Source organism: Lepidochelys kempii, chromosome 9, assembly GCF_965140265.1.
Source record: "Lepidochelys kempii isolate rLepKem1 chromosome 9, rLepKem1.hap2, whole genome shotgun sequence".
In the NCBI taxonomy this organism is placed as follows: Eukaryota; Metazoa; Chordata; order Testudines; family Cheloniidae; genus Lepidochelys; species Lepidochelys kempii.
In genome coordinates this window covers 61,865,755-61,877,782 of record NC_133264.1, presented here as the reverse complement: position 1 = coordinate 61,877,782, position 12,028 = coordinate 61,865,755, and the positions used below count along the sequence as shown (strand labels likewise).

Here is a 12,028-nt window from a genome sequence, read left to right as displayed (position 1 = left end):
TCCACGACTGCTATTAGCATATATTGCCAATGGCTGCTTATGGGACACTAGATGGGGAGGGTTCTGAGAATTCATTCCCAGGTGTCTGGCTGGTGGGTCTTGCCCGCATGCTCAGGGTCTAACCAATCACCATATTTGGGGTCAGGAAGGAATTTTCCCCCAGGTCAGAGTGGCAGAGACCCTAGGGTTTTTCACCTTGCTCTGCGGCATGGGGCATGGGTCACTTGCAGGTGTGAACTAGAGTAAATGGTGGATTCTCTGTAACTTGAAGTCTTTAAATCAAGATTTGAGGACTTCAGTACCTCAGCCAGAGGTTATGTGACTATTACAGCAATTGGTCAATGAGGTTCTGTGGCCTGTAATATGCAGGAGGTCAGACTGGAGATGGTCACGGTAGTCCTTTCTGTCCTTAAAGCTTATAAGTCTTTGAGACTAGAGCTCCTAAGCACTACTGTAATACAAATAACAGACAGACAGCCTGCATCTTAATGGAGTATTTGGACATGTAAAGTAGATCTATCATTTTTGTCCCCTCTGTGGCAGTGACCTGGGAGCAGAGCTGGTTAGAAAATGGAATTTCTCTTCCATGGGAAATTGACACTTTGAAATTTGCTTTCATTCTGAATCGGAACGAAAGTTGAAATTTACCACACAAATTCCAAAAATAATTGTATTTGGAATGATCAAATGTTTCATTCCCATTATGTCAAAACATTGTAATAAAAGAAGAGCTCGGTGTAGATCAAAAGCTTGTCTCTTTCACCAACAGAAGTTAGACCCATAAAAGATATCACCTTGTCTCTCTATTACATACAAATACACATAACATTAAATATAATACAGTACACTCCCACTTATCCAAATGCCCTTTATCCAAAAATCCTAATTATCTGAATCCACAGTGTGTCCCCCAGGTAGCACCATAATTAATCATACACTCATAACTTCTCAATTAGCCTCTTAGCACCTGTTAGTGCTGATCAACAACTTTGTATAGCAGCTACCTGCAGTTACTGAGGCCACGTCTACACTACCCGCCAGATTGGCGGGTAGTGATCGATCTATCGGAGATCAATGTATCGCGCCTAGTGTAGACGCAATAAATCAATCCCCAATCGCTCTGCCATTGACTCCGGAACTCCTCCACGGCATGAGGCAGAAGCGGAGTCGACGGGGGAGCGGCGGCCGTCGATCTCGCGCCGCGAGGATGCAAAGTAAGTGATTCTAAGTCGATCTAAGATACGTCGACCTCAGCTACGCTATTCTCATAGCTGAAGTTGCATATCTTAGATCGATTTCCCCCCATTCCCCCCAGTGTAGACCAGACCTGAGATCTAATCCTGTTTCAGCAACAGCAGCAGCTTGGCAGGACAGTTATGACTAAATCAGAATTAAATTATGACCACAATGGTTTTAATACAATTTTGGTGTTTTAATAAACTCAGTAAAGTTTGTAATTTATTATAGAGTAAAAAAACCAAGTACAGTATTAAGCCAACATCAGCTTTACACCCTTTGGTCTACATATTTCCACATCAGTGATACTGCAGCTCAACAGCACTTCCAGTTATCCAAAAGTTCTGGCTGTCCTCCAGGGCGTTCAGATAACCAGATGTGTGCTGTATATCAGTAAATATCAATAGTTCATCTCATATAAGAGTCAAAACAAAATGAATCAAAACACTAAAGTAGAAACAAACTCTTTTACGTTATCAAAACAAAGGAAATCAACTTTCTCCCATCAACACAATCCCATGTTTTGACAAAATTGCATTTTCTAACCAGAGTCAGAAGATCTGCCTAGTGCAGTATGGACACATCAGCACAGCTAACAGACCCTGGTCCAGCAATTATAGGGTTACTATGCAGTGTGGACTCTTAAGCGCAGACTTGGAAACACCAAGTCCATAAGCCAGGGTCCCACAGACCTGGCTAACCTTACAGTATGGACATACCTACTGTGTCATTCAAAGGCATGTACTGTCCAGTGCCCACCAACAGAGGAAAGATGCTCTAATGGCAGGGCACTGGCTTGGGACTCAGGAGACATGGGCAAGGCAATGTTCTGCCACAGACTTGCTGTGTGACCTTGGGCAAGTCACTCAGCCTCTTTGGGCCTCAGTTCCTGGTTATAAAGTTGGGATAATGGCACTGCCCTACTGCACAGGGTGTATTCAGGATAGCTACATTAAAGATTGTGAAGTGCTCAGATGCTATGGTATCAGTGAACTTATAACTACCTAGGACAGATAAATAGGGGACTGTTGCTAACTAATATCACAAGAAGAGAGCTGGGTAAGATTTGGCCCTCAGTCAATCCAGTACATGAAGTCAGTTGGACAATGAATGAATGAAGTCAATGGGACAAAAAAATGTTGGCTTGTATTCAAATCACATTTACACTGGTGAAAATCAGGAGTCACGCCCATGGCTTACATCCACGTAAATGAGAGTGGAATAGGACAAAATTTGGGTCAAATTGCCTGTAATGTTACATGGGTGCTTTGCCTGCTAGTGTCACAGGACTCAGGACAGTGCTGGTTAGTACCCAGTGTTTACTCAGCAGAGTGATTTTGTGAAAGGGTTCTTTATCACTGCTTCTAGTCTGCTCACACGGGGAAACAAAGCACAGAAATAGGAGCAAATATATTATCAAAGTAACTGCAAGAATTCGGATAGTATTGTATCTTGGGACAGGATAGGACACTGTACTGGGGGTCAAAAGTGTGCCTAGAGCTATTCATTTCACTGGGAACTGGGCATCCAAACCTTGACCATCGCAGTGTTATTGTTATGTCACTGGTCACAGTAGGGCTATCACTTTACACAAATCACTAATACCATGGTGTAGAACTGTAGTACATGACTTGCCAATGGTCTTTGGCCCAAATCCTTAAAAGGTATTTAGGCTCCTAACTCCCGTTGGAATGAAGGGGAGTTAAACACCTCAGTACCTGTGAGATCTGGGCCTTTGTGTTTATCTGGTGTCTGCACTCTTAGCTCCCGGTTTGTGAGGCCGAAAAGGCTGTGTTTGAGCTTCACCTTTCTGTGTCTTTCTGTCACCCTGTCCATACCTCTCTGGCTGGCCCACTTCCTGAGCAGCTCTGTCCCAACCCCCTATCTGTTTGTGACACTTATTCTAGACTAGAAGAGCAGCCCACCCAGCTGCTGTCTGAGATCTTCAGGTCCCTGGAGCCAGAGCTGAGAGGATTTATAGATACCTGCAATAAAGTCCAACAGTTTAGCTGCCTGCAGGTCCTGGTTACCCTGAATGACTACATGTTTGAGATGCAGGGCTCTTCCACAGCCTCCTCCTCCTCCTTCCTCAACATGGTCCTCAGCAACGTCCTGCTCCTGGCCAAGAACAACTTCAACAAGTGCATTGTGAGTCTCCATCCGTAAGCAGAGATACGCCTCGGAGCGCTGGAGCCCCAAGTCAGCATTTACCCTTTGTGCGAATAATTAGAGCTTCTGGGCCTGATGCTTAGCTGGAGTAAACGAGCATGGATCCATTGAAGTCAGCCTCCCTACCCCCCCAGTGAAGCCAATGCCTGTGTGAATGTGGCCCTCAGTTCTTGTGAGAATTAAAATTTCCCTGCATCATTCATTGCTAGTGCGTACACAACGATGCCCCCACTTGTATGGGCACACTGCGTAGGCCGTACTTTCACACAGGGCTGGGAGGCCAAGGGATTTCAAACAGCACATTCCTAAAAGCAGTGGCTGAAAATGCATCACTAGGAACTTTCCTGTCTCGATGCTTTTAGCCATGGCTGAAAGTGAGCTGCAGGTTATTACCAACTGGTCATTGTTCGGCCATCTGCGTGGAGCTTTCACACTAGCTGCTAGTCGACAGGCGCTCATGTCACAGAACCACCACAGCTGGAACTCATGCCTGCCCTTCATGGCTGTCTCAACTCAGGCTGAGTGATAGATAAGCATTATAAATATTATTTTAGCATTATCCCAGAGATCAAAGATTGAATCATCCCTGGAGACCGAACTCCACTCTCCTTTAGAAGTGGTCCTTCAGTGGCACAGTGCTGGGGCATTGGAGGGGAAGCTTGCCCTGCCAATGCCCATGTGGTACCAGTTCTGGGGCAAGCGGATTCGAGGGCTGTCATTCTGGGCTGGAGGAAGGCAATACTAGTGAAGTTTGTTGGCGTATGCCATGCAGGAGGTCAGACTAGACGATCCCAATGGTCCCTTCTGGCCTTAAAATCTGCAAGCGTATGAATGAGAGTACTGAAATTGACCATTTTATCATTCTTGATTCATTCCTGTGGGTTACGAGTACAGGGTTCAGCTAGCTGTGATGCTGGCATGCAGGCTCTAGTGGGGTTTGCTTGCTGACAGGCTCTTTGGCATGCCCACCCCAGAGCCAGGGACTGGCCAAGTCTGAGAGTGTTGTGTTTTATTCTATTGCTCCCAGTGTGTCCTGTGCAAAGAAATCGAGGAAGCGAAGGTGCCTAGCAGGGCTAAAGGCGGGATCCTGCCTTTCGTCAGCCGCTTTGAGGAGTTCGTGAATTTCTCGGAGGATGTGTTCAGATGGGCTCAGCGGAGAGGCGAGCTGGACAAAGCTCACACCAAACTGGTGGGCAGTGTCTTCAGCAGCAGTGAGTAGAGAGCCAGCAATGGAGTACGCTCAGACCTGAATCACAACATTCAGATCTGGAGCAGTATTTCAAACCCTCTCTTTTAAAGCCCAGGGTGTTTGGATCGGGATTCTGGTTCTGTTAGTGGCACAGAGAGGCCAGCATGAAATGTGGATCTTGATCCATGTTGGAACAATGAAATCCCTCACACACACCGACACACATATATGCAGCCACCCATGTGTACGCACTATGCACAGAAAAACACACCCACACACAAGAGCTTGTTTGGGGTCCCAGAGGGGTGGCCTAGAGTCACTCTTCCTTCCTTCCTGAGCTGCACCAAGTGCAAACCCAGTACAGCTGAGGGCTGAGAATGCATTTCCTGGCTGTAGATACACCGAAGCAGAGAGATCACAGGAGCAATATTAACAGTCTCAGGAGGTGCAGAGTCACTGGAATAAGTTGTCAGAAAGAAGGTCTCCCCCAAAAAGCACTGCTGTACATTGCCAAGAGAAAGAGGGGGAGATTGGTAGTTTGCAGGTTGCACTCTGCATTGCCATGCAAGAGATCCTAATGTGGGTCTCAAAGCTGGTCTCTTGCTTCTGAGCCTGGCAGGGGCTCAGGATGCTGTGGAAGCATCCTGAGCCCCCCCCCTCCACACACACACACACACACACACACACACAGAAGGTTGAGTTGTAGATCACTCAGAGATGCCCAGACTTTGAAAGCTGGAAAGCTACGTTAGCACCTTTCCCTGTTGCAGAGGGCGTAGCCTTCTTTGCATATTATCCTGGATGATCCGCCTCACTAATGCAATCAGTACCAGGTCCGTCAGGGCACCATCTGCGTTTATTATAAAGCTACTGAGATAGGAAATAAAAATACATTACATGAAATCATTATTTACATTACGATGTTATTCTCCCTCCGGTATTGGAACCAGTGAGCCATTCAGATGGGACAGGCTAAGAGCCATTAGCTCCAAAGCATGAGCTATAGGCAAGACTCTAGGGCTAGGAAGATTGAAGCAGTCTGTGGATTGGACTGATAGGACTTGCCTAGACTCTCTGGAAAACCCTTCTGGGTTTGTGCATGGTGGGCTTAACTCACCCTGTCTTTTCACCTTGTGTCTCCCCTTCCTTCCTCCCCATCTTGATTATCAAAAGATCCCTCTAGGCCTATGTGCTTTCTCCCTTTCTTTTTAGTCAATAGTCTGGCCTCAGCAAACCTGAAGGTCAATACGGACATGGTCATGATGGAAAACTTCCACCACATCCACTGCTTTCTGTACCAAAAGAAGATCCACTGCTTGGAAAGCAAGAGAAAGGAAGCCAAGCAAAGGTACCATGAACACCTGGAGAGATATGTCATTAAGTACCTGGGACAGCCACTGGAGAAACTCAACGTAAGTACATTATAAGCCACAACCTCCTCTGTCTATAGTATGTATAGGTCACTCCTTACTATCCTATCTGAGCACTTCACGGTCTTTAATGGATTTATCCTCACACCGTGCCTGTTAAGTCCTTTTTACAGATGGGGAACCAAGATGCAGAAAGGCTAAGTGACTTGCCCCCGGTGGTAGAGCAGCAACTGGAACCCAGGGCTCCCATGTGCTAGGCTAGTGCCCTAACCACTGAACCATTCTACCTCCAGCAGGCATGACCCAGGAAGTCCCAAGGCTAATCTGAAGCACCCTTTTGACACTGCAAAAAGAAAAAAAAGCATTTTAACCAGAGCTAGCTCTCCCTGGTTAAAATAGCAGTAAAGACACAGCAACTCAGGTCAGCTGCCTGAGTTCAGTCCCAGGCTGTCCTATAGGCTTGAACCCAAGTTGCCCTGTCTTCACCATGATCTTAATCCGAGTTAGCTGAGTTGAGAACGCAGCTTTTGCTGCTGTGTAGACAAGTCCTTACTTTGCTCTCACCTCATTTGTCCCCATACAATACTATTGCTATCTAGTATCCATTAGCACAAATCTTGTGCTTTATATGTCAAAAGTGCTTCTCAAACATTGGCTGAATGAGATCCTTTTTCCCTATGGGGGATAATTCAACTTCTGCCCTAGATCAGGAGAGCTTCTGACCTCTAGAAATTAATACAGCCCTTCCCAAAATGCCAAGGATACACACTCTGCAACTAAACCCTCTATTGGATTCACACACCCCATCCAAGAGACAGTTGGAGGACAGGACAGGAAGGGGTTCCCCTGTTTGTGAGATCAAAGTCAGAATTACTCTGGTGAGACTAACACTCACCATGTCTGTGCACCGCTGCCCTCTCTCGCTAGCGTCGGTGGGTTACACAGCCTCACTATTGTACGTGAGCGAGCAGAACTGCTTGTGCAGCTCACCTGAATTGGCTTTGAACTGAAGGGACAAATTTCTATCACTGCTTTCTCTTTTGGCTGCATGTCTGTGGCTGGCTGATGCCAGTTCTTTCTGGATGGCTGCTAGCGCAGAGCCTCCTAACATAATTTCAGGTTTCCCAAGTGATTGATTTGTTAACTGAGCTAAAAGCGTGGCTCCACTCAAGCGGACATTCAGCCCTTTCCCATAGTTCCTTACCACTCCACTAACCCCTTGCTGTTCTGATTAATGCTCACCCACCTGCTCATTGGCCTATAACGTTTAATAAAAGCTAGGCCCAGCTGGACTTAATTGAAATGCCTGTTGGTTTTGATTTGCTTCTGGTCTTTGCTGTCAAATGCCTCCTGCCCCTGGAAGATCTACTCAGCTATGACACCAGCCACAGCTTCAGTCAACTCACTGCCCGTGCTAATTGTTTTATCTTCCATTGATGAGAGCGGAGTGGAATTCATTGTTGGTGGCCAGGGAAAATGACGACATTTGTGGTGTCCATAAGCAGTGCTCTGCTCAGGGAGAGGAATCCTGAGCAGCGGCTTTGCTGCCCACAGCTGCTCCCCATGTGACTTTTCAGTTATGAGCTGCTTAGTTGACTGACATGGGGTAAAAATTTTCAAAAGTGACTAGCTGAGTTAGGAACGTAAGTCCCCTTTTCACTTAGAAGGTGTAAGAGCTTGTCCATGCAAATGCTTCGTTCACATCAAGCTGGGGTGCTGGGCAACTAACCATCCATGTGGACCCTGCTGCCATGCGCTAACAGCTCCCTCGTGTATAGCCGCTTGGTGTGCTGCAGGCAAGTGTGGGTTAGATTTACACCCCAGCTTCCCACCAAGTAAGTGTTTGTGTGAACAAGCCCCAAGTGTCACTGAAAGTCTGGGGGACGTAGGAGCAATGGGACAGCAGGGGAGTCACTCAGCGGTTGGTGCACCCCTCAGGACCGGGCATGGTGTACCAACCTCTTCTACTCTAGCGCCCCCTGTCAGTGGTCACTCCAGTCCTGGGGTGATTTGCCCCTTTTCATGTCTCTGCTCTCTGCCCAGCTTGCTTATAGTCCCACCCCTTCCAGGGGGAGAACAAGGCCAATGAAGCAGAAGCCTAATAACCCTTTCCCAAGCCTTCAGCCCCACCGTGGACTCAATAGTCCTTGTCCCCCTTTGTGTCAGGGCTTTTGCCTCCCCTTCTCTGAGTGTCAGTCGGGGAACTCAGGCCCCCCACCTCCAGTCCAGGGACCTTGCATTAAGCAGCAGGGTCTGCTCCCATAGACTCGCTGTTGTTTCCCTGGGCCACTTTCTTCAGGCTGATGCCGAGTCCCCTCAGGCTCTCTGACAGCATGCAGCCACCCATAGGCTGGGCCTCCTCCTTCTCCAGGCACCTGGGACATCTCTCCCTAAGTGCCTTCTCCTGGGAGCTCTATTCCTCGAGTATCGCTCCCCGGAAGGCTGGTCTTGCTAGGAGAAGCCTTTTAACTCAGCTATAGTTGGTCAGCCACTTAATCACAGCCGGGAAAGTAACCGTAGCTGCCTATTAACCCATGTGTGGCTGCTATGGGAACGGGGGGGTGGGGGGTTTGTATGCACCCCATGATAGAGACAAACTCCAGGATCTAGTTTTTCCTACTGCCAGCACTGTGGAGCCAGTATCCTGGATCAGCAGAAGAGAAACCTGTGTTCTGTTCTGCTTTATGCAGCCTGTATAAAACCACCAGCTATATTTGGATGCCAGAACCTTTATAGTTGATGAGGTATGTGGAGCAAAAAGAACCACAGGTTGCTTTTCAAATATCAGGTAGCATCAGTGTTGCTGCTACAGGATGCAGATGTCTACAACAATCTCCTTGCAGAGCATGGAGTGTGGAGAGCTAAAGGCATCCTCCTCTGCAGAACATAAAGACTCTGGCTCTGCACGAACGGTCAGATCTGCTCAGTCAAAACCCAGCAAGAGGCAGGACAAAAGGCTTCTGGAGTCAGCCAAAAAAGAGCTCAGTAGAATCACACCGTGGAACAGCTGGTGCATGATTTGTCTCCTTTGCTTCCCCAGCATTTCTTCGAGGGGGTGAAAACCCGCGTGGCTCAAGGAGTGAAAGAAGAGGAAGTGAGTTTCCAGCTGGCATACAGCAAGCAGGAGCTGCGGAAGGTGATAGAAAAGTACCCTGGCAAGGAGGTGAAGAGAGCTCTGGATACTCTCTACAGGAAGATTTACAAGTATCTCTCCCCCGAGGAAAACCTCCTGCCGGTAAATATGGCCTGGGCATCGCTCACAGGGTGCAATGCAGTGGTAGCTTCATGTGTTTTGGGGGCCAAGCTTGCCAGGCAACAATAAATGGCAGAGGGAAGGGGACCTCCTAGCTTCATCTCTCTGACCATCACTCCCACTGCATTGTCTCCCTCTTCATGCCCATTGTTTCATCTCCTCTCTCTCTCTCTCTCCTCAAACCACCCTCTCTTATTTCTCTCCTCCCTCTTCCCAGTGACCTGTCTCTGCTCCCTGCTTCTCTTAGTAGTTTGAAAATTAGTGGGAATTCCTTTATCTCCGCTCCCTTAGAGGGAACTCTTACTAGGCAACTTCTGGGGCCTAGAGCCCAGTTCCTCAAAGGTATTTAAGCACCCAACGTTCATTGATTTCAGTGGGAGTTGGGTTTCTAAGTGCCTTTGAGGATGTGAGCCAAGAAGCTCCGAGGTCAGCCCCGTGCATGTCCCTTCCTCTTGGGCTGGTGGTTGCACTTGTGCAGCAGGCGGTGAAGACCATGTGCCTCTGTGGGTGTGCATGGTTACGTTGTACTGCAGCAAGCCCCTGAGGGGAGCAGGATAGGATGCTCCCAGTAAGAGGGGTTATTGACTCCAAGTGTTTTACCTGCAGGTGGTCTGGCGAGCCATGGAACAGGAGTTCATACAGCAGTACCGAGAGTTCGAGCACCTGATCCAGCGCTGCTACCCAGGGTCAGGGATCACAATGGACTTCACCATGGAGGACTTGCTGAACTATTTCATCACCATCACTCAGTCTAGCATGTGAAAGCAATCCTTGCTGGCTAGGCGCGTGGTGACAACAGCTCCTGCTGGTGCCAAGAAAGCTCCATCGGCAGCCAAGGAGCCAAAATGACCATGTGGAAATTTATTCTGCACTGACATTTGGCACAAGAGTTCTCAGCCTAGGTTTAACCCAATATGGGGATCTACTGAATTAAAGGGGAACTTTCTCAGTCATCAGCCTAAAAATTGGCCTTCCCTGAGAGGGAAGCTTTGGGATTCCGTTTCCCCCAATGGAGCCATGCACAGCTGATAATGCTGGGTTTCTGTGACTCTCAAGGTGAGTACTGTCACCTCCTACAGCACTGCTCTGTAACGTCCTGTCAGAGTGGGCGATCCTAGAGCAACCCATGCTCATTAGACCCTTTCTGAGCACGCCCTTCAGCTTCTTTATGCTGAGTTACACAGCATTGATCAGATGGGGGAGAGAAGCATGATATATTTGCAACTCTGAACTTATGAATTTATAGGAGGGTCCAAGTGGGAATGTAATTTTTGGCCACTTTGACTAATTCCGGTTCATCTCTCTTCCGCGTTCAACATACCCGGTTTTAAATAAAACTAGAGATGGATCCACAGTTAACAATTTGGGTCTGGATTTCAAATGCCCCAAAATGCCAGGGAGTCCAGATCTAGGGGATTGGAGCAGCCCATTGTAAAACTAAGGATCATTTGTAAAATCTGGATATGGGTTTGGATTTCCAACACCCCTAATGTTTATGGTTGTTTGGGTTTGAGGTTTTGGTTTAGGTCTGCCTATACAAAGCACAAAGTTTGTTTCCTTTCCATAGCTCAGCGTCTCCCACAATTCTGGTATGAATGGGCTATTCTCCTCCTGTCTGCAGTTTCCACAGGCACTTCAAAGCTGCAGCAGAGCCTGTGCTGGTCATGTCCCTTTCTCCTGCTTCCGGCCAGCTCTTCGGTTTCCGCAGCAGCGGGCAAATGGTGGTTCACTTCTCTCCTGTCCCTTTCTTTTAGATGTATCTGTAGCCATTTTGATGGCAGTTATAGTATTTGTATTTATTTTCAAGTCTCCTCACCTCCTCCCAGTCAGGATCTAAGCAGAACTGGGGTCAGAGACACCCGGATCGGCCTCAGAGTCCAAAACCAGAGCAGCCCGTTCTCTCTTTGATATGTCTGAAATGAACCATCTCTCTGCTCACCAAGATAATTTCCACAGGCTTGCCCAATAGCAGCTGGACATGCCATAAGGGGTGGTTCTTGTTTCTTCCTTTGGCTGCATTGAAACAATTGGATCCATGCTTATGAATGACGCACTGCAACATAAAGGGCTTTCCATCGCACCTGTATGCATGGTGTTAGCCATCTCAGATGTTATTTAATCTATCAATTCTGCTGTACAAAGAGTTTAAAAATAAAAGTTATTTTATGTGACGTTGTTATAAATGTTTCATTTCCTAGGATGGGGCAAAAACTCTTATACAACCTGGAGCAATTTCCCAGGGATCTTTCCACTCTTACCTAATTTAGCTTGTCTGCCCATTGACAGTATCACAAGACAATAAAAGGCTTTCAGTGTTGGCCTCATTGCTTTGACCTGTTCTTGTATCCCAGCGTGGTCACCTTGTGTTGTATGGGATGTCAACTCAGGCACGGGGACTGGGATGAATCTGAAGCTCTTGGCTCAATACAAAGTAAAATCTTTTTTAAAAACCCTACCAAATTTTGTATGAATTTGGTGATTGAAAAAGACCTGCTCTTTCCCCCACTGAAGGGCATGCGGGCTCTGCCATTGATTTCAGAGGGAGCAGGCCCAAAGACGGAAAAGGACAGCTGTAAAGCCTGGCATATCGTGGGCAGGGGTTATGCTAGTTTCCTCCCAACAGCTACACCTCATCCAGGCATGCAGCACTCTCCTTTCTATTCTAGGCCTGAGCTTGTGCTAAGCTGAGACTTCCTCTTGGGACAAACTGCAAGGTGGTGTTGTGAGAGGAACCAGTATCCACACAGCTCTAAAATGCTAACACAACTATACACAAAATCATCCTCCACCTTCAGCTAGATTTCAGCCCTG

General features: G+C 47.5%; 1 protein-coding gene across 1 annotated transcript in view; it reads left to right on the top strand.

Moving 5' to 3' along the window:
• The window catches only part of LOC140917568 (exocyst complex component 1-like), a 60,505-nt gene extending 50,033 nt beyond the window's left edge, over window positions 1-10,472 (top strand). The window contains exons 14-18 of the mRNA XM_073360683.1: window positions 3,144-3,384; window positions 4,433-4,616; window positions 5,807-6,006; window positions 9,005-9,199; window positions 9,824-10,472. Of these exons, the coding sequence (XP_073216784.1) occupies window positions 3,144-3,384; window positions 4,433-4,616; window positions 5,807-6,006; window positions 9,005-9,199; window positions 9,824-9,979 (976 nt within the window). The 3' untranslated portion in view covers window positions 9,980-10,472. The remainder of the gene's footprint in view (window positions 1-3,143; window positions 3,385-4,432; window positions 4,617-5,806; window positions 6,007-9,004; window positions 9,200-9,823) is intronic.
• The last annotated feature ends 1,556 nt before the right edge of the window (window positions 10,473-12,028 follow it).